At 37.8% G+C, this 23,517-nt stretch overlaps 1 protein-coding gene across 1 annotated transcript in view; it reads left to right on the forward strand.

Moving 5' to 3' along the window:
• The window catches only part of LOC107598293 (F-box/WD repeat-containing protein 7-like), a 35,168-nt gene extending 17,391 nt beyond the window's left edge, over positions 1-17,777 (forward strand). Inside the window, exons 7-10 of the mRNA XM_016289589.1 lie at positions 10,324-10,505; positions 11,517-11,742; positions 13,063-13,273; positions 15,711-17,777. Coding sequence (XP_016145075.1) covers positions 10,324-10,505; positions 11,517-11,742; positions 13,063-13,273; positions 15,711-15,979 — 888 coding nt within the window. The 3' untranslated portion in view covers positions 15,980-17,777. The remainder of the gene's footprint in view (positions 1-10,323; positions 10,506-11,516; positions 11,743-13,062; positions 13,274-15,710) is intronic.
• The last annotated feature ends 5,740 nt before the right edge of the window (positions 17,778-23,517 follow it).

Here is a 23,517-nt window from a genome sequence, read left to right on the forward strand (position 1 = left end):
TTTTTCGAATCCTGAAAAAAAAGTATCTCAGGTTCCAAAAAAATACTAAGCAACACAACAGTCTCTAACATTGATAATAAATCAGCATATCAGAATGATTTCTGAAGATCATGTGACACTGAAGAGTAATGATGCTGAAAATTCAGCTTTGATCACAGCAATAAATTCTATTTTAAAGTACATTAAAATAGAAAACCATTATTTTAAATTGCAATAATATTTCACAATATTACAGTTTTTTTCTGTATTTCTGATCAAATAAATGCAGCTTTGATGAGCAGAAGAGAATTCTTTAAAACACATTTAAATTATTACTGATCCCAAACTTTTGAACAGCAGTGTAAATGTATTCGTAGTAATAAAAAAAAGTGTTCAGCTGGCCCATGATGGAAATCGCAATCAATATGGCAATATTATTTTTGTTATTGCCAACATAAGTCTACATTACTGTAAAAAATTTTAAAAAAGCATAAGTAATCTTAAACTAAACACAAATATCGGCAATAAATTAAACATCTAAAATAAATTAGATACATAGATATTTTATTTAAATATTTAAATATAATTATTATAATTTATATATATATTAGGGGTTGAACGATGAAACACCTTGTGCACAGCTATGGCATATGACACAGCGCTGCCCACATGACTATTGCTCCTATAACAGCTAATTTTTATCAGTTATTTTGTCTTTGGGTTGTTTTATTTCTCACAGATTTCTGCTCGTTCTAAATCAGATACAGATAAAGTAGCACAGTAAAGATTACATTCATATGAATGCATTAGTGCGAGCGATTGCGTGTGTGAAATAATTCTACCTGGCAGCGTCTCTCTACTAGTAGTGAAGCCGTGGGATTTAGTTAATAATAAATATATGCTTGAACTATTCGGTTTCTAAGCTATTTTATTGAGATATCACAGAACAGTGTTGACAATACATTTCCGTGCTGAATGATTCTGTGCTTGTGATGTACGAGCTACTGTCTGTAGCCTATGTGTGTGCGTTACAGTGCAGCAGCGCATTAGATTAGAACGGCGATTACCTTACCTGCACAATAAGCTGTTTAAAACGTGCATTCTTCTGTTCAATTTTGAGCATCCAGTAATATAATCACACATGTCTTGTGGAGCGCTTTCAGAGTATGCATTTATTTGTCATTTTAACTGTTTGGAAACAGAGCGTAAATGTGGAAGTCCTTCAAAGAGTTATTATCCTGTTGCGCCCTCTATAGGACCAGCGACTAGTCGACGTCAAGCTTAAAGCGTCATGGCAGAGCATTGAAGTCGATTAGTCGGTGCAACCCCTAATATGTATATATATAATTGCCGATATATCTAATTATACCATATAATTATCGGCTGATATCGGGATTGTATATTGACACATATAGTGCATCCCTAATATGAAAGAGAATATAGTCGGGTGAATAATGTCTCATGTCTGATGCAACGAGTCCCTCAGCACTAACTGTGGCCAATTAAACAAGAAATGATGTGTCCTTTGAAGCGCCTGTCAGAGGAAGTGGAACAGTGAAGCAGGAGACGATGGGATTTAGTGCGACTGCTTTTCTCCTACTGTACTCCTCCTTCCTTTCTGTTCATTTCTGCGGTTCACTCAGCAGTAAACTATTAACTGTCTGTTTGAGTGCATTAATAGCGTCCAGTATACGTTTGCATTTTCCACAGTTGCTTGTGATCAGCAGACTACAGTCTTGTTGTCATGGCCACAGCCACAAATGTTATTTTGGCTCCATTGCCTCTCTGAATCTATGGATGTGGACCTCCCTCTCCTCTGTTTCATTGCTTTGTTCCTCTCTTTCCGCTTCTCTTACAGTCTCTCTGTCTTCTTGACCTCGGGTCTGTTTACTTTTTCCTCTCGCTACACATCAGTTCACCATTTAAGTGCTGTAAACCCCAGGAGCTCATGCAGGCGGCTCACAGGCAGATACTCATCCTCTGAGACTTAAACCTTCTCGGGTCGGAATCGATAACAGATCTAGACAAATAGGCTCCTGTGGGTCGTGAGTCGTGGATTTGTACGTCACCAACCCCCATATACACACACACTCATACAAACCCAGTTTGACCTCTATTTTGTCTAAAGAATGACAGTGTGTGCTTTCTCTTTGCATGGTGGTTGGATGTCTCATTGTCCAAGTTTCTCTCCGTTCTTTGTTTGCTTTGCTCTGATATTGTCTGAGGATAAAGCCGGCCAAAGAAATGTCATAGCGAGAGAATAGTTGGATTCCATTGCACACAAGTGCTCCGTTCTCATTAAAACACCATTCGCTGTTTTCACTCATTATATTGGAGACCATTTTGAGTTTATGGATTAAAACCGAAAACTGCCATTCACTTCCTTTTCACAAGCAAAGAAAATCTGCCCAAAGAGGCCATTTTGCTGCAGTCCATCTGTTGGAAGCAGCAGGTTTTTTCTGTGTAGGTACTAAGGTGCCCTTCACTGCTGATCTGAGACCAGATTAACAGCTTTTCCCATAATACATAATGTTTATTAAGAGCTGGCAACTCCACCAACATGGACTGGTTCCCTCTTTCTGTAGAAGTGAATCATGAACCACTTGGGTGGAAAAGAGTGTTGCTCAAAGTAGCTGTTTAATTAAAGATATTCCTTTTATGCACATTAAAAAGCAGTTTTTTGAGACATGTAGTTTTGGCTGTTTTCTTTTGATATATGAATAAAACATGAATATAATTTTTTTGTTTTTTTCCAGCTGAAAAGCTGCGCAGGAAACACTAGAAAATGTATACTGGTTGACAAATTTATATCGCTATATGTGACCCTGCAGCACAAAAGCAGTGTTAAGTCGCTGGGGGATATTTGTAGCAATAGCCAACAATACATTGTATGGGTCAAAATTATACATTTTTATTTCATGCCAAAAATCATTAGGATATTAAGTAAAGATCATGTTCCATGAAGATATTTTGTAAAGTTCCTACCATAAATATATCAAAACTTAATGTTTGATTAGTAATATGCATTGCTAAGAACTTCATTTGAATAACTTTAAAGATGATTTTCTCAATATTTAGATTTTTTTGCACCCTCAGATTCCAGATTTTCAAATATTGTCCTATCCTAACAAACCATACATCAATGGAAAGCTTATTTATTCAGCTTTCAGATTATGTATAAATCTCAATTTCGACTGGTTTTGTGATCCAGGGTCACATATTGTTATTGTTTTATAGCGCACTCCACTATCATTAGCCAGATAGGAAAATAAGTAGATGTCTGAGCAACGCCTGATATGAACGGTAGATTAAGATCTGATGGGCGTGCCGTGGATTACAGACCATCTTCACCCGCACTAGCAATATTAATGCTATTACTGGCCCCCTTCCATAGGAAATGAATGGGCCTCACGCTGTGTGTAATAGGAAAGGGATTTTGCGGGAAGATTAGGCTCTAACGCAGCATCCGGCTCATTTGAATGTGTGCCATGCTTGAGGATGTGTACAGCACGATAAGGGTCTGATGAGGGATGAAATGTGACTGAAACATAAGCAAAGAGATGAGTTGTTTTGAATTAGCATTAATGTAAGAATCTGGGCTTCTATGGTCTTTGGTTTTAATGTTGTCTTCATGCATGACCATCAAAAACGACACCGCTCAGATTACCTGGTAAATAGATGAGGCGTTTTCGAGATTTGCACCACTGCACAGATTATATTTAGCTCTCTCTTTATCTCACTGGAGCTGTCGGACTCATCCGCAGTCGAAAAGGATTCATCCGAAAACTTCAGACATTCACCAACACTATGAAGCCATGGAGGTTTCCTCTGGACGGTCATGCCAGACGTCTCAGTTTTCAGGGACACTTGACCAACATCTCTCTCTTTCTGTCACATCACAAGCAGCCTTGGGCTGAGACGTCTTTAATCTGGCTTCTCTGAGATGTGTCGACAGGATTTACCCACAGCTCTTTTCACCTGTGCAGTGATGAGTGGCGTGGAAAGTTTTGGTGTCCACAGAAGGTTATGTGGATACCTTGAAAATAAGACTAAATAAATAGTAACATGCTTTTCTCACTTGTCATTTTGAAAGGGAATCCCGGTCTGACAGAAGTGTGATTTCCAGGCCTGGAATGTTCATGGAAATGAATGAAATCGCAGAAAATTCTGTATTTAATAGAAATGTTTGTTCTTATGATATATTTATTTGGTTAACATTTTCTCTTTTATGTGTGATCTCTAATGTAATAAATAAATAAATATTATATTTATGCACATCAAAACAGTTTAAGATATGCAAAGTTGGCTAAAGTTAGGATTTGTTTTTTGGGGGTGAGCAATATTAGCATGGTAATAATGATAATAATAAATCAACTTGATTCAGAACTGTCACTGTTTAGTTTGCACTTCTTTCAAAAGTGTGATTTCCAGGCCTGGAAAAGTCATGGAAATTAATAAAATGCTAAGGAGTCGATAGAAATGTTCTTGTAATGCTCTATTATTGATTATTTATTTGCTTAGTTTCCTCTGTATGCTCTCTATAATATATTTATGGATGGATGGATGGATGGATGGATGGATGGATGGATGGATGGATGGATGGATTAATAGATAGATAGATAGATAGATAGGAAAGGCTTGAAAGAAATACTGCTAGAAAGTTACATTAAGTTATTTGGAAACAAAAAACTCATCATAAACATCCTCAATGCTTACTTCATTAATTATTCATGAGCTTGTTGTACCATTTAGTTTCAGCACCTGAGTCGAAAAGACTAGAATAAAGTAGCAACTGTGTTATGTTTGTACTATATTTCAGAAGATTTAAGACGATGAGCAGGATTTATTTGCTCAGATGATCTAGCAAGTATTAAAGCAGTGACGTGCATGCTGTACCCTCATGAATATGCAAATAAGAACGTTAACCTGGTGTTTACAAATGCACAGTGTGAAATCACAAAGCTTTTTCAGGATTAATTACACCATTTAGTTTCAGCACCTGAGTCGAAAAGACTAGAATAAAGTAGCAACTGTGTTATGTTTGTACTATATTTCAGAAGATTTAAGACGATGAGCAGGATTTATTTGCTCAGATGATCTAGCAAGTATTAAAGCAGTGACGTGCGTGCTGTACCCTCATGAATATGCAAATAAGAACGTTAACCTGGTGTTTACAAATGCACAGTGTGAAATCATAAAAGCTTTTTCAGGATTAATTATTAACTCAGGGTAAAATATGACTTGTGTGACACCCTGAGTTTAGATTGACAGTTTCAACTCTGAAAGCCCATGAGACTGTTAATGCGATGTTGGAAAGCAGCTCTCTGCGTCTGGAGGTCACCTTTCGTGGAGATGTTTATGCTGTGGCGGGAGGCCTGGGTGTGACGGGACGTACTGTAGAGAGGAGCGAGGAGGTCACAGGGAGAGTATGAGCATATGTGTTTGCTCGTACTGTGAAAACAGCTCTCCGGCCTCCATCCTCCTGTTTACTACTTTCTTTCATCACATCTTTCACTCATCCTAAAGCCTTTTGCTCCATTTCACGCTTTCTCCCCTCATTTTCATTGCTCTGTTCCGCTTTTAATTTCCTGCGACTCTCTCCTCCCCCTCCCTCTCTCCAGCCATGACTCAGACTGCACCTTTGGCTGACCACCAACTCCTTAACATGCAGACTGCAGCACTCCTGCTCAAACCCTCCACCCACTTCTGCATCAGAGAAACAAACACACCCAGCTGGAGATTGCTGCCTTATGCTGATCCTGCAAATCATACGTGACCCTGGACCACAAAACCAGTGATAAGGGTCAATTTTTCACAATTGAGATTTATACATCATCTGAAAGCTGAATAAATAAGCTTTCCATTGATGTATGGTTTGTTAGGATAGGATATTTGGCTGAGATACAACTATTTAAAAATCTGGAATCTGAGGGTGCAAAAAAAAAATCGAAATACTGAGAAAATCGCCTTTAAAGTTGTTCAAGTGAAGTTCTCAGCAATGCATATTCCTAATCAAAAATTAAGTTTTGATATATTTACGGTAGGAAATTTACTAAATATCTTCATGGAACATGATCTTTACTTAATATCCTAATGATTTTTGGCATAAAAAAAAATCGATAATTTAGACCCATACAATGTATTGTTGGCTATTGCTACAAATATCCCCCAGCGACTTAAGACTGTTTTTGTGCTGCAGGGTCACATATATTATACAAAATATATATAAATCTATTGTTGAATCAGCGCAAACCTCTTGAGGCCTGATGGTCTTGACACCCCTGCTAAGTATATGTAAATGGATTTTAATTTAGGTTTTAGTAATACAGTTATGTGCTTTTGTTATGTTTTTATTTATTTATTTATTTGACTATTTAGCTTTATTTCAGTTTTAGTTCATTTTAGTCCATCTTCTATTAAGTGTTATTCAGGTTTTTTTTATTTATCTATATTTTATTTGTTTTATTTTAGGGATGCATAATATTGGAGTTTGCCGATATCTGATATGCCGAACTCATTTTGGCCAATAGCCGATACCGATACATATTTCCTTTTGTTTGGAAGCAACACCAAGCCTCTCCTGTGCAGAGATTATACATTTCTTTTACTTGTGGATGGTAGAGCATTGCGTTAGCAGCGCAAAAGGTCGTGGGTTAGATTCCCAGGGAACACACATACTGGTAAAAAATGTATAGCCTGAATGCACTAAGTTGCATTATTAAATTATTAAATTGTTAATTATTATTAATTAATTATTAAATTATTATAATAATTTTTTTAAATCTTATTGTTAGCACACCTTGAGCACGTGTGTTATTAGTCTTATCGGCAGAGCATATCAGCATCATATCGGGCCGATGCCGATATTTGCATTTTAAGCCTTTATCAACCGAATGATGTTCCGATAATATTGTGCATCCCTATTTTTATAGTCTTAACATAAACAACATTGGTCTAACCTCTAATGACTTTTAGAATGGTCTGTCTTTCCCAGAAAGCTTGGTACTAATTTGGTTAAGTGATGTAATATGCTGGTGACGGCATTGCAAGGGTTTGTACTCGCTAGACTCTGTTTACCCATCTATTTACGCAAATAACCTTCAGCCATATTTTGGCCCTAGAAGATGTTTTGTGCTCATGAGAACCATTCCATGGTTATGGTACACTATAATTTCCTTTGTTTACCTTGTTATACCCTCCTTTAGCTCGCCCAGCCTCAACAGCTTAACTGTATTTAAACACAGATGTTCTTCAAACTACAGTTCCCACAAACCATTGTAGTCAGTGGTTTGATAATGAAAAGCTTTAATAACAGCACTCTTCCAGATGGGAGAGGACTTTTTTGGTATGAAAATAGGAGGGTTAGCAATGAAAACAGCTGCTCCAAACAGTCTGCTCGCCATCTGAGACACAAATTGGTCTGCCAATCCCGGCCAATCAGAGATACGGTGGGTTTCGAACATGAACGAGGGTGTTGAAATGCGACCTGCTTCAATCCGACGACGAGCACGATATGAATTTTTGGAAGGAGACTAAACAAAATGAGCACTGGCACTTTATACCGCCCTGGCCGCAATTTGCACAGTATCTTCTTCACTAAGATTAAATGTGGACTGTAAAATGAGTGGAATTTGGAAGGGATTTAAACCTCGATCCTTGGCTTCAAACTTTTCCCACCAGCCACTCAAACAGAATGCTAATCTCCATGCCTCGTGGGTGCCATAGACTTGCTCTTTTATGGTTTCTCAACGGGCAGATAAACAGACACCTAAGCCATTTGGTTTCAAAGGTCCTCTCCAAGACACAGCCTGAGTGGGCTGTAATCGCCTGAGAACACGGCCTGAACGCTTTCCGTGCTCGCCGGCATTATTTAAACCACCTCGTCATTCCATGGGAAAGATCCATTGCCTTAGTAACACATACTCATTATGGAACACAACACCTCATGCATAATGCAGTAAGAAGTACATTAATATTCATGATTAAACCCCCTCCCTTTTCTCTTTGGCATGTCTTGGACACTAGAAATGTGAGTGGAGTAGCTTTTGATCACAAGATGATAAGAAATAGTCTTTGGGCATGTTTTAACACCGATTGTTCAGAGATGACATCCCTGTTGTTCTTCCAGTTCCCTTGAAGAGCCGTTCTGCTTTTAACCGCTTCTTTTACTATCCAATTTGTCATTTTTGCGAGTACAGTAATGGTTTGAAATGACTGTTAATTGGGTTGATTTCCTCTTTTGTTCCATCAACCGCCACATTCGGCGATGGAACAAAGCAAGACGTGTTAAAAGGCTCGAAAGCCCTCAGTGTTATGGAGGTTGGTCACCGCTTCTAAAGATTAATGATGCATTACGGTTGATCATGATCGAGATGGAGACGGAAATAGGAGCAGCTGCATTATGAATTGAAGGCCTTGAGACCTTCTCTTTCACATCTCCTGGGTTTATCACCCCTGCTTTTATCGGTCATGGTTCAGAGGTTATGCCTTCTTTGACACTTGCGACGCTTTCCACTCGCCTCATAACACGACGAAATGACCAAAAGCGCCTTTGATTCAGTGTTTGCCTCTGAAATTAAATTGAATTTGGTTTAATTATATTTAGAGGAAATGGCCCTCAGCCTTATGGATTATTCTAAGGGAAATCTCTCATCATGCTGATCAATATGTAATATATTATATGAAATCAAGAGAGTTTCTTTTTCCATTAACGCTGCTTCCTGCTTAGAATGGACTGTAAAGTTATTTGATGTATGTTGATAAGCAGACGTTATGTCTTGGGTAAAGGTTAAAGTGATGGATCAGAGTGCTTATAATTAGTGCAGGCATTGGGGAATTCATATGCAATCTTTTTCTTGTAGTTTCAAGTTTGTTTTATTTCTACAGCACATTTAAAATCAGCAAGCATGGCTGACCAAAGTGCTGAACAAAACATAAAACAAAAGCACAGGGCAGATCACATATTAATAACACAAGCTCACAACGAATTGAAAGCCAAAGATAAAAAAATAAGTTTTAAGAGATGATTTAAAAGCAGTTATAAGCCAGGAGGTTGTTCAACAGCCTAGGGCCAGTAGTAGCAAAAGCTCTATCCTCTCTATGCTTTAACCGTGATCTGGGGACAGAGAGCTGTCTAGGTTTTCTCAGAGAGAAAAGGTTTAATCTTGGAGAGAAGACGTAACAGAAAAAAAACAAGAGTCAATCACCGCGTTTATTTGTCTGTCGAATTTGAGGCTACAATCCCAAAACACACCTAAATTCTTAACGCAGGATGAAGTAAAGGAAGCAAGGTAGTCCAGTTCAATACTTCTACTCCCAGAGTTTTCATGGGGACCAAAGTCTATAACCTCGGTTTTTGATTCATTCAGAAATAGAAAGTTTTGAGAGAACCAAGTTTTCACTTCATCTAGGCAAGCAAAAAGAGATTTCAGAGCAGTACGTTTATTGCGATCCAGGGGTAGATAAATTTGGGTATGCAGTGAAATGATACACCATGCTCTCTAAAAAATGGAGCCCAAAGGAAGTAAATACAGGGAAAAGAGAACAGGTGCGAGAATTGAACCCTGTGGCACTCCACAAGAAAGTTGAGACGGCGACAAAGAAAAGTTACCCAGTCTGACAGAAAAACTTCTATTAGTTAAAAATGATTTAAACCTATTAAGGAGAGTTCCCTGGATGCCCACATAACATTCTAGTCGGGATAAGACAATATTATGATCAACTGTATCAAAAGCCGAGGTTGCGTCTAAAAGTACTAGGATCACAGAGTTTCCAGAGTCAGTCGCTAACAGTGTATCATTAAAGACCTGTAATAAAGCAGACTCGGTGCTGTGCCGAGACTTAAAGCCAGACAGGAAGGTTTCAAAAAACTGATTTGAGCTAAGAAAAGACTGGCGTTGAATAAGCACGGTTTTTTCCAAGACTTTGGTAATAAAAGTAAGAGTCGAAATAGGCCAAAAATGATTGAAATGACTAACATCAAGTGAAGGTTTCTTGAGAAGAGGAGTAACAGTAGGAGTAACTTAAAGGCTATCTGGGATAGTTCCTGAACTTAAACAATTATTCAGAAAAGACAACAGACTGGCTCCAACCGAATCAAAAATTTGTTTCAAAGTATGTGGAGGGAGAACATCATGGGAGCAAAAAGAATGTTTCAAATGGTCAATCATTTCTGTGAGAGACTGGAGAGAAACTGAGTCAAAAACGCTCCATGTGGCTGAAGAACAATGAGACTCAGGCAATACATTAGCAGGAGGCTGCAGATGAGATCTCAAAAGTACTTTAAATATGTGCCATTGTAGTTCAGTTGATTTACCCTTGTATTTGTTCTCTCTTTTTCGCCAGTGTTTGCGGACGTTAGTTGGCCACACCGGCGGGGTCTGGTCCTCTCAAATGCGAGACAACATCATTATCAGTGGCTCCACAGACCGAACGCTGAAGGTCTGGAATGCAGAGTCGGGAGAATGTATCCACACGCTGTACGGTCATACCTCAACAGTGCGCTGTATGCACTTGCATGAGAAAAGGTAACATCTACCGCCTTCCAACCAAAGGCCATTTTACAGCCAGATGCATATAGATTACACCACTACTAGTAAACAAGCCCTTTACTGCTTTGTTTACATAATATGCATTTGCATAAGATGTTCGTGTGTGTGTGTGTGTGTGTGTGTGAACTTGCACAATTGGTGGCTGACTAAATACTTTTTTGCCCCACTGTATATATAGGCGATTTAAATACATTTAAAATTAAATATATAATTGCATAAGTTAAAATTACATATACATTTTTTTTTATTTAATATCATTTGATATTAATATTAACTTTGATAGTGGTATGAATTGAAATATGTTTGGTTGAAATAAACTGAAAGTGAAACCCTGATGTAGAATCAAATTTGGATAAACAACTACCATGCATGAGTTTACTTACTTTCAAGTATTATATAAATTAATGTAAGGGATTGTGTGCTGGTTAAAGCGCACGGTTCCCATCTGGTTTCAGCTGCACACATTAACTGTGCGGAGTGGATCCTCTGAGTATTCACATACAGTATGCTCTGTTGTGAACCACTCAATTGCTCGCCTGACAATATTCTCAGTGTTTTCCGTGCCTCTGGGTCCATTGCTGTGCATATTTTCCCATTGTGCCGTGCATGATTGCTTATTTTGTGCAGTGACCTCAGGCTTCATTGAGCAACAACAATAGTGGTTTCTGTTTGTTGCTCTTTGCATCACCAGCACCCATTTTAATGTTCATTTTGCTCATTTAAAAAATATATTTATCCAACCCGTGTCCTAAGGGTCTGGTTTTTTAAGCAAATACAGTTTTCCCTTTGATTTATGTAATGCTATAAGCAAACACAACCCTTGAAGGTGCAAGAAATCGGCTGTCATAGACTTCTGAGTTAATGCCTGATTGCATTCTTCCATTATAAGTTGAGAAAGAAATCATTTAAACCGTTATAAGAAACTTTGAATGCATGCATGCTACTTTAAGATGTTGAGAAGTAAAGCCATTTGTTTTCCTCTCTCAGGGTGGTGAGCGGTTCCCGGGACGCTACGCTGCGGGTTTGGGACATTGAGACGGGTCAGTGTTTGCACGTGCTCATGGGTCACGTGGCGGCCGTTCGCTGCGTACAGTATGACGGCCGTAGGGTGGTCAGCGGGGCCTATGACTTCATGGTGAAAGTGTGGGATCCTGAAACCGAGACCTGCCTGCACACACTCCAGGGACACACCAACAGAGTCTACTCCCTACAGGTAAACAGACACACATGCCCTGTCGCTCAGAGGGCAGATTAATTAGAGTCTTTTAAAGCAAGAGAAAGAATCAACCCACTTTAGCCTTCTTTGCTCAAAGAACAATGAAATGTCTCTGTGGGTCACTGCTCCGTTAATTCTTGATCAGTAAGGCAAGAGATGTCTAAAGCATTGCTTTAAAGGAGCATGGATTAAGAAGCGCTATCATTCTGTCTATTCTTTTGAAAAGCTTTCATGACCCGTGCTACTAAGTTTACATGAGCCACATACCTTCAGTGACTCAGAATGATCCGAGTGCTATTAGATCTAATACTACTAGGATCTGCAAAAATGTTCATTTTTTATGTGTAATTGCCCAATTTAAAGTTTTTATTTTTTTTTCATAATCAGTAACATTACTCTCATTCAAAAGTGCATTTAAAATGCTATTCATAAATACAATGCCTTGAAAATGCTTATTATATGGTGCTATTTTTAATTGGGCGACATGAATTTCTTAAATTTCACGGTCAAGATGATTTGTTTAAATATTATAAATGTTTGAAAAACTTTTGTCTTCCAAAGTAATGTGCGACAACCAACATGCAGAAATATTGAAAATAAAAATATTGGATAATTTGACACGGTAAGAGTAGTTCAGATTGTAAAATGTCATGTGCTACAACCCACCACAAAACTTTAGGAATAAAAAATAAAAACAATAGGGGAAAAATTAAACACATAATTGTCCTTTTTTTTTTTTCATGAAAACTGTTCCAGTAAAACTGATTAAAATACGTGTACTGAAGGTGTAAGGAAAGTGCTATTGTCATTTCTTTTCATTAATTTTGTCATCAGTGAGTCAAAGTTTAACTATTGTTGAAAGTGGTTCAAAACCATATGAAACCAACATGAGTGCAAGATTTACTTGGTCAAAGCATTTAAACAAGATTTTTGTTATTTTTTGGACAATCGACTTGTCATTGACCCAGCAACTGTGGGACAAAGCATTTAGTCTGTAGTCCGTACTAATCCGCACGAGTCCTGATTTGTTCATATATCCATAATTTTAAGAGCTTTGCTGTAACTACATTAGAAGAATTTAATCGAACATAGTGGCGTTTAATACAATAACAATAGAACGGAGAATATCTGGAGTTCAGCTTGTGCTGCATCTCATTGTGAAATGAATCAAATCCCTGCGGTACACAGTGCAGCTTTTATTGAATTGTTCTTGGCTTTTATTCTAGACTCTGGGTGTTTAGCCACAGTTATTTTCTTATATAACATGTCATTTATTAACTACTGAACACTGATTCATTGGATCCGCTCCTCCTACAGTTTGACGGCATCCACGTGGTGAGCGGTTCGTTGGACACGTCGATCCGGGTGTGGGATGTAGAGACTGGAAACTGTATTCACACGCTCACAGGTCATCAGTCTCTCACCAGCGGCATGGAGCTCAAAGATAATATCCTGGTCTCCGGAAACGCAGACTCCACCGTCAAGATCTGGGACATCAAGACCGGCCAGTGCCTACAGACACTGCAAGGTGAGCAGAGTATAACTAGTTATAAAGTGGATCAGAGATTTAAAATCACCATGAAATCAAATTTTGACACTTTTTTTATGGAATGATTTATCCATGAACATAATTTTTAATGAATTCCCCCTTGTAGTCCCTGTACACTTGGCTTATAGTACGTTGTTTGGACAATGCTGATATTTTTTGTCCTTTTGTGGAGCCTGAAAACTGAACTGTTGATGTATGAAAAGATTATTAAAATTGATGCAGCACTAAAAAAATAACTGCAGAGAAATTTAGAATATTTGACATTTTTGGGCACGTGCAGTTCTTTTAAGAGCTTCACACTGCAAAAAAAAAAGATTTTCTTACTTAGTATTTTTGACGACTTTTCCAGTACAAATAGAAGAATTAAGATACATTTACCTCAGCAAAATGACTTCAGATAAGAAAAACGTCAAAATTAAGTGTTTTTTTGTCTTTAAATAAAAAATATCTGCCAATGGTGCATAAAAAATAATCTTGTTTGCCCTTTGAATTAAGATTATTTTTTCCCCCATTGGCAGATATTTTTCTTGTTTTAAGCTAAAACTAACAAAACTGATAATTTTTCAGAAAACAGGAATATCTTAGATCACTTTGCTTCTCAAGTAAACATATCTTGATTTGTTTAGATATTTGCACTGCAAAACAAGACAAAAATAATACGAAAATCATTTGTGGAGTGCAGCTCATGAATCAATAATCATCTTATTTAATTTGATAAAATTGTACTCATATTTTAAGTCTTAAATGAATATCTTATCTGCTTCACACACTTTAAAACAATAGAATATCCATTTTAGACACAAACATCATTTTTACTCTCAGTCTTGAGGCGAAAGATCACATTTTTTACCACATTTTTTACCTTTGTGTTTCCAAAGATGTATTTTTCATGATTCCCAGCCTCTCTCAGCATCTTGAGCCTTAATCTTCTGGAAGGGTGAGGGATGGGTGATGTGATGAAAGGAATTGGAGGGGGTTGGTTGGTCTCGTTTGGGGTGCCCAGAGGGTACTAAAGAACCATATATCAGTTTGTAGGTCATTTAATTAGGTCGCTGAGCATTTCCTGTTATCACCTAATGACTCTCGTTTGCCGTAATCCACAAAAACACACATTTGACCCCAGCTCGGCGGCGGAGCTTTGAAGTGCCAATGCTCAAACACACAGAGTCACTCATTAAAGAAAAGGGACTATTGTGGCACTCTGTGTAGCGTCTTGCACATCAATAGAGAGCGGCCATCTCATTTACATTCACACAGTTGACTTTAGCGCTCTGCTAATGGGTGTTCATGAAAGAATTCGTGCCTTTGAAATGGATATTTTTAGTTTGCATTCACTCGTGTCTATGTTCTCAGGTCTAGATGTTTGATATCATGATTAATTTTGCGTATCTGCCCGTGATGGTGCTGTAATGGCAGTCTAAGCACTTTTGTATAGACTCGCATGTTTCTTGGCCTATCAGAAAGACTGGCTCGACTCAATACCTCAAGGACACAGAATCAAAGCCATTTATGCCACAGTATTTCCTGTAACCATAGTTACACGCTGCAGTTTGATTTCATGTCTATTGGTGATTTCAGCAATGCAGTTTGTGATGAGATGCTCTATTTGGAATCCCTTGTTAAGAAGTACACTTTAGCATGCACTTTAAGGTCCAGTTCTCACTATTAACTAACTATTTTAACCCAATAAACTGCTAATTAGCTGCTTATTAATAATTAGTAAGGTAGTTGTTAAGTTTAGTTATGGGGTCGGATTAATATGTGACCCTGCAGCACAAAAGCAGTGTTAAGTCGCTGGGGGATATTTGTAGCAATAGCCAACAATACATTGTATGGGTCAAAATTATACATTTCTCTTTTATGCCAAAAATCATTAGGATATTAAGTAAAGATCATGTTCCATGAATATATTTTGTAAGTTTCCTACCATAAATATATCAAAACTTAATGTTTGATTAGTAATATGCATTGCTAAGAACTTCATTTGGACAACTTTAAAGATGATTTTCTCAATATTTAGATTTTTTTTGCACTCTCAGATTCCAGATTTTCAAATAGTTGTATCTCAGCCAAATATTGTCCTATCCTAACAAACCATATATCAATGGAAAGCTATTTATTCAGCTTTCAGATGATGTATAACTCTCAATTTAAAAAAAAAGACCCTTATGACTGGTTTTGTGCTCCAGGGTCACATATGTTCATGCAGAATAAGGCATTAAGATGTGCTTTATAAGTACTAATAAACAGCCAATATACTTGCTAATAAGCAACTAGTTAATAGTGAGAATTGCTCCCTAAACTAAAGTGTTACCAAATACATTACAAGCATATATTCAATACAGTTAAGTGCACTTCTTATTTTACAAGTGATGTGAGTGTCTGATTTCTGTTTCTTTCCTTCATTTGCTCTCAGGTCCCCACAAGCACCAGAGTGCAGTGACATGCCTGCAGTTCAACAAGAACTTTGTCATCACCAGCTCTGATGACGGTACGGTGAAGTTGTGGGACCTTCGGACGGGCGAGTTCATCCGTAACCTGGTCACACTGGAGAGCGGAGGCAGCGGCGGCGTGGTCTGGCGGATCCGCGCCTCCAATACCAAACTGGTTTGCGCGGTGGGCAGCCGTAACGGCACGGAGGAAACCAAGCTGCTGGTGCTGGACTTCGACGTGGACATGAAGTGAAGGGGGTGAACTTAAAGGGGACTCGTTTGGAAAACGGGGAGGGTGTGGGGGGGAGAGCAACCTGCCGCGCCAGGACCGATCGCTCACTTCATGGCACCTCCCCGTTAAGTTGCCGCCAACATTTCTCCCCGTCGTGCCACGGACCGCGACTGCCGCCACAGTTCCGTTCACCTTCCGAAGTGCAGACGCTCACAGCATTCTGGGAAGGAAACTGACAAGAAGGACTTGGGAAGACAGGATTGTCCCTTTTCCTTCCACTCAAGGCGACCTTGCACAGAGACTTGTTCGCTCAAGCCTGACTGAAATTCACATCCATATGTACAAACATTTTTTTGTTTTTTTGAACAAAACAGTCAACACTGTATACATGAGACCCCTAATGCATCGACACGGACACGGAGTGATAAATAGTGTATACAAATGACACTTTAATGGAGACAGATCAGAGCTTTGTACTGCAGGAGTGATTCAAGAGAGAGAAAGGAAGCCAATTTTGTCGGTCCTCATCAACCTCAGCACACGCCAAATATCCCTTTCTTCCTCATGCGTTGAATTTTTCTTTTGTATCCGTTTTTCTTTGCTTTGTTCCCCACAACTTGTCTTTTGGTTTTCGCGTCAACAGCTGTGAATTAAAGTTTTGTGCTTTCTTTTCAAGTTCAGCATTTTTTTGTTTCACGATCCTGCCTCTGTTGCAAACAACAGGTTTCAGTATTAAGCTAAACCCACTCTGCTGTTTCACACGTTTATGGGATTTTATTTTGTAATTTTTTTCTTTTTCTTTTTGTAATTTAGTGCTCCATAAGCAGTGCCTCTCTGGATCAGAGATGACCTGCATTCGTTATGTTTTTCAACCAGTCTGGTCTCATTAGCTCATCAGTGCTGGTGCTCTGTGGGAAATGTTTTCCCATAAGCTCCTGGGAATATGCCCCCCCCCCCCTCCAGTACTGTCCATCCCAGTGACCAAACTGGATTCTATGCTGCTAGACTCACAGAAAAACAAGGTGGAACTTTAACTGGCTGTGACGTTTTAGTCCCAGACGAAATTCTAAACAAAAGTTACTTGTGGAGTTTGAACTTGTAAAACGACTCAAACAAACGTACCAACAAAAGCAAAATATCGACAAAACCGCTTCTCTTTTTTTGCCACTGAAACTTGAGCCAAATGTGCCTCTACGAGGTGTAGAGGAGGGAGAATGTCTGACAAAGAGACGGGTTTGTCTGCTGAGATGAAACGCCGGACGAGTAGAAACTATTTTGCGTGTGTTTGCGAGCATGACTGGGTGTGTGTGCGGGTGTGTGTTTGAGCAAATTGTTCACACATTCCTTGGGACAAAAGCTGTTGTCATCCTGTTCTGTGTGGAAATGTATGCTTCGACTAAAAAGAATCCCATTCTTGTTTTTAATTAGTTGAAAACGAGATTGTTGGAACCGGCGTTAAGTTACCGAAGAATAAAGGTGGTCTTAGTGTACAGAAATGGACATCTGATTACAAGCGCTAGAGCTAACCTGGTTCCGTTGTTGACGCTCTCATGGGTTTTTTTGGTTTGTTTTTTTGAATGGTAAAGCAGCTTCATAGATAAACAGGGCGTAACCGCATCCGTAGCCAAACGATTCGTCTCATCCTCCAAGTCACACAACTCAAGCTGAACTGTGAAAGTGGTTTAACACTGTATATTAAAGGAAAAACAATCTTGTTCTTTCACCTGTTTTTTTTTTTTCTTTCTTCCCGTTTAATTTATAATCTGGTTTGAGAAATCAGATGTTGGAGCTGTTTTATTTTTTCAGTTTATGTAAACTGCCTGGCATAACAGACAGATAAAAAAAGAAACCTTAAAGGGATTGTGTATTTGTTTGATTCATTTAGAATTTTTATTTTCTTATAACTTAAGTGCAATAAAATGTGGGTTTTTCTTTGTTCATTTCAACGATTTTGGTTGTCTGTGTTTCTCAGTGTGTGAAAGTGTCTCATGTGTCCAATAAAGCTTCTATAGTTTGTTCTGCTTAAGAAAAAGGCAATCCATCCATGGGGCGTATTGGTTAATGTGATATTCATTTAACAAGGCAGAATAGCTTCTCAAGTCTTCTAGACCGGGTGACATCTCTTCTCCTTCTGGTACATCTCATTCTCTCATTAAAGCCTCAGATGCTTGAGCTACACCGCAGTGTGTCCTGCAGAACAGCTGATGAAAGGTAGATCAGTAATCCTTCGAAACTAGCAAGTGTATGTTCGTCACTCTTTACAGTATGAAATACCGAGTACCTCACGGCATCAAGAGAATGTAAGTATGAGCTCTTAGACGTAAGCTAGCGTTGTCAGTTGAGGGACGATGTGTTTCTCTCGATCTATTGCAGAATCATCCTGCTTAAAGCTGAAGGATGTTCATAGCCTGTTGCCTAGCAATGGTTCAGCTCTGCTTATTTACCAGTGTTTGAATACTCGTTACTATAAGTCAATAACGAGTACTGGAAGAAAAGTCATACTGTAGCTAGTATATTATGCTCTCTGCACTTTAAAAAAAATAAAAATAATATTTACCAGTGTTTGAATACTCGTTACTATAAGTCAATAACGAGTACTGGAAGAAAAGAAAAGTATTATGCTCTCTGCACTTCAAAAAAAAAAAACTAAAAAACATTCACAGTAAAAATACTGTGGGGAGATTTCTGGTGTTACGTGCAATTATATAGACCAATTTGGAGTAGACGTCACAGTTATGTCACTTGCAGCTGCGCATGCATTGTGGTGGCAGAAAAACACTGGGAATAAGTGGAGGGAAACGGGTAAAATCCATGGAATAAGAAAAAAATGTGTCGTGTCTTTGGATGTCAGAATCAGAATGCTAATAATTCGTCAAAGAAAAAAAAAAACTAAAAAACATTCACAGAAAAAATACTGTGGGGAGATTTCTGGTGTTACGTGCAATTATATAGACCAATTTGGAGTAGACGTCACAGTTATGTCACTTGCAGCTGCGCATGCATTGTGGTGGCAGAAAAACACTGGGAACATGTGGAGGGAAATGGGTAAAATCCATGGAATAAGAAAAAAATGTGTTGTTGTGCCTTTGGATGTCAGAATCAGAATGCAAATAATTTTTATAAAATACTGTCGTCAAAGACGCCATTTGAAGCTAAACGCAGATGTTTAAACGCACAGACTATGGATGAAATCTGCCATGATTACTCTACTTTTAAAGCATACATTTGATTTAAATAATAGGTCTATATAATATTCATATAGGGGACATATTGTATTAGCCCTACTGCTGAAATACACACATGAAATACTATTTAAACCTATAACATTTCCCTATTTTATTTCACAATTCTGACTTTTTTTCTTACTAATACAAGTTTATATCTCCTAATTCGGACTTTATAACTTTATTCAAGTCAACAATTCTGAGGGAAAAAAGCCGGAAGTGTGGGATCATAAACTAAAACGAAAGAATGACGAGTTGATTTTTCTTACCAGAATTGTGAGATGTAATCTCAGAATTGCAAGAAAAAAAGTCACAACTTTGAAATATAAACTCAAAATTACATTTTTTGTTATTTTATTCCATGGCTTGAATAGACTGCTACGTTAAACCTGTAATTTTCTGCCACCAGATAGGCTCCGCCCACAAAAACGTCATCACTGTTTGCAAACACTAAAATTGGTCTGTAGAACTATATATTTCATTATGATAGAACTACTCAACTACTGCTACTTGAATAAAATCCCCTAAATATTTATACTGATAAATATCTTTGGTCTCATTAATCTATTATTTGTTCCAGACCAAATAGTTTTGGCTGAGAGCAAAATCTCATCACGTTATAATTTATATAACTTAAATGCTGGACAGACTAATGTTTTATTGTGAATATGAGATTGAGCTGAAGAATGAATGCTGTATCAGATGCAGGTAATGCACTCTCAGTCCATCTCTCTCATCATACTCTACATATTATACAGGGAGCTTTTGATACAGTGATACAATACGCTTTTAATGAAGAACCTCGACGTTCCTTCGTTACTAAAGTGACGTTTTCGAATTGGTAACAGATCTTGAGCTCAGCTGTTAAACTCAAACTGAGATTTGAATCTGTGGCGGAAGGAAGTAGTTCCACACAAAAGATGGTTTTTAAAGACACTCCGGTGTTGTTTCTTATGTATTTTCACACTCGTATCGTCGAACTGTTGTATAAAAGCAATATCACTCGTAGATGTGCTTAATGGCTGTAAATCAGCACAGATATGATTACCTACGGCCGAACCACAGCCGTGCCAATGTACAGCCATATCTCACGGCTATGAGTGTGATATTGCTCATATATATTTAGGTAACACTTTAGGGAGCAATTCTCACGATTAACTAGTTGCTTATTAGCATGCATATTACTAGCATACTGGCTGTTTATCAGTACTAATAAAGCACTTATTAAAGCCTTATTGTGCATGATCATATTTTAGATCCCTTAATCCTAAACCTATCAACTACCTTACTAACTATTAACAAGCAGCAAATTAGGAGTTTATTGAGGCAACATTCACAGTTACTTAACAGTGAGAGCTTGTCCCTGAACTAAAGTGTGACCATATACAGTATATATGTGTGTAATATAATGTGCATTTCCATCATAAGTTTGGTCTTAAATGTCATATAAGGTGGTATATTTAACTTGTTTATATCTGTGGACACCCTGGAATATTTTTTATACTAAAGTTTAGGAAAAGAAAAAGAAAAATGCCTAAGGCATTAGTTATTTTTTTATGAAACAGATCATGTTTATATACATTAAACATAATTTAATTTACAAAAAAACAAAAAGTAAAGTATTTTTAAGTAACATTTGAATACAGGTTTATTGTTTGCTAGTCAAACTACATTTCAAACATAATGGAATAGAAAGATTAAAGCCCATTGCATGAGATTCAGTGGAATCCTTGACTTTATTGCATTTCATCTTGCACAAACCATTTCTGACTTTTAAGAGGATGAATGAATAAATTCCATGAACTGTAAGTGAAATGCTGTCACATAAGACAAAATGGATGGTTCATTTATTTAAGGGGTTACGTAAGCTTGATGTCAGGAAAATGACTAATATACATATAAATATGCTTTTAATATACAGACCAATTCCCTGCATCTACATCTATACGATGCAGCAATATTTATGCATCATGTTTTTATAAAGGCCTTTAGACATCTCTGTCAACTCTGGTTATATGGTTCTTTATTCGTTTCTCAGAAATGAAGACTAACACGTTAAAAATCAAACTGAGCCCTTGAGAGAAGAACTGTTGAGAGGAATTCTAATTCTTGACCATCAACTCAGTTTTGGCATCTTAAAGACTATTTGGAAATCAGACTTAAAGATTGCCTCGTTTGACAGAGCGACTAATCGCAGTGGACTTTCATGGGATCGGATGTCAGTTGCTGTTATACGGTTCATCTTTAACACATCTATCGCTTGACTCACTAATCTTATTTAGACGCTGGCAAGTCATTTTCAGTTTTACTTCATGTGAATATTAGAAACTGTATCCATTTTCACTGAGAAAAGTTTTGAGAAATCTCATTCGTTCAGTAACGTTTGATCTTTTTCATATTCGGGCTGTATTCAGAAGTTCACAGAGCCCTGTCTGTTACTCAAACACAATGTGAAAGAGAACAAATAAGAGTGAGAGAGAGAGAGAGAGTATCATTAGCGTGATAAGAAGAAAGGGAGGCCTATATTGAAGAGATGAGGAATTTATAAAAGTGGAAAGGGGGGATAAAGGATCACCCGGGTTCCTTTATTCCTGTAATCCTGCCTCGCAGCACGAGCGGCGCTCCATGGGAAAATCCTGTCTGTACAGTCTGATACTACCGGCTCCACAATAGATAACTGATCTACAATCATATTCACCGCTGTGATAATCTTAGGGGTGTAAAAAACTAAACAAGGCAATCTTACCCAGGAGTGAAACCCAGTCAGAGTCATACATTTTGCTCAAGGAAGGAAAACGTTTGATTTGTGCGACACAAAGTCACTTTGTATAATTAGAAGCAAATAGCTGTTGTCCATAAATGTTGATGTAGCTGTTACAATAAAGGTTTAATTTAGAAGAATGCCAGTGAATATGCACACTAGGTCTTAGAGAGTGCATTTTAAACTGTTGGAAACTGGGAAGATCCTGCATGGTTTTGAATGTTTTGCTGTATAATATTCCACAGGCAGAGCGTTTGAGGATGCTGTGTTACTGCATCACGCCTCATTTACTTGCTAGATTGTTGAATCTAGAGATTTACCTCTTGATTGTTCTTGATGATCCTCTTGGGTAGGGGTGTGTTTGTTTTGTGATTTCAGATCTCACCAGCGTTTTCCAGAAATCACTCACTGCACCTTTCAGTGTCACATGATCTTCAGAAATCATTCTAAAATGCTGCTCTGCTGCTCAAGAAACATGTCTGATTATTAGCAGTGTTAAAAACATGGTTGTGCTTCTTTTTTTTGCTAGATTGTTGAATCTAGAGATTTACCTCTTGATTGTTCTTGATGATCCTCTTGGGTAGGGGTGTGTTTGTTTTGTGATTTCAGATCTCACCAGCGTTTTCCAGAAATCACTCACTGCACCTTTCAGTGTCACATGATCTTCAGAAATCATTCTAATATGCTGCTTTGCTGCTCAAGAAACATTTCTGATTATTAGCAGTGTTAAAAACATGGTTGTGCTTCTTTTTTGTTTGTGGAAACCATTATACTTTTTTTTTTTTAGGATTATCTGGTGAATAGAAAGTTGAAAAGAACAATTTTTTAAAAAATGGAAATCAATTTAATGCATCCTTGAATATTAGTAATATTAACAAAAAGAACTCTTAAAAAGTAGAAGACAAAAATCTGAACTTTGCAACCCAACTAAAAGACCACCGTTACATCGCAATTCTTACAAATTTGCTATAATTCAAAACCATATGACTTTCCATTTTCTTTTGGGGAACACAACAGGAGAAATATGGGATGCTTTACTCAACTGCCTTTCCAGTGCAAGCCGAAGCTTCAGAAAAGATTGCATTAAAAAAAACCTTCATGCATGTATATTAAAAGTGACCAATGATCTTAATCGTCTGAAGCTAAACAATATGTAATCTTCACCTCAATGAGCTCTTAACTGCTGCTACTGGATCATTGAATCAGTTCATTGGATCAACCAGTTCACGAACAAATCATTCAAACACAGTTTTGTGAACTGGTTCAACCGATTCATTGAAAAGATTCCAAAAGTAATCTCAGATTTTTCGTTTAGTTGCTAATCCAAAACCCTTGAAATCATAAAACACTGTGTGCTTTGGTTACCGTTATATAACAGATTTGTTCATGTTACTCTTGTGACATTTGAAGCGTGCATTTGTTTTCTCTTCAGGGGATGATTGGAGCTCTTGACCCGTGTCACCTAGCCATTTACTGGGACGTGATTTGCACTTAAAGATGAGTGACATTTTCCGTCACCTTCCTTTCAGCTCCTGAGGGATGGGACATTTGGGCACACTGGCATTCTGCATCAC

The sequence above is a fragment of the Sinocyclocheilus grahami genome, unplaced genomic scaffold (genome assembly GCF_001515645.1).
Source record: "Sinocyclocheilus grahami isolate Dianchi unplaced genomic scaffold, SAMN03320097.WGS_v1.1 scaffold249.1, whole genome shotgun sequence".
Taxonomy (NCBI): Eukaryota; Metazoa; Chordata; class Actinopteri; order Cypriniformes; family Cyprinidae; genus Sinocyclocheilus; species Sinocyclocheilus grahami.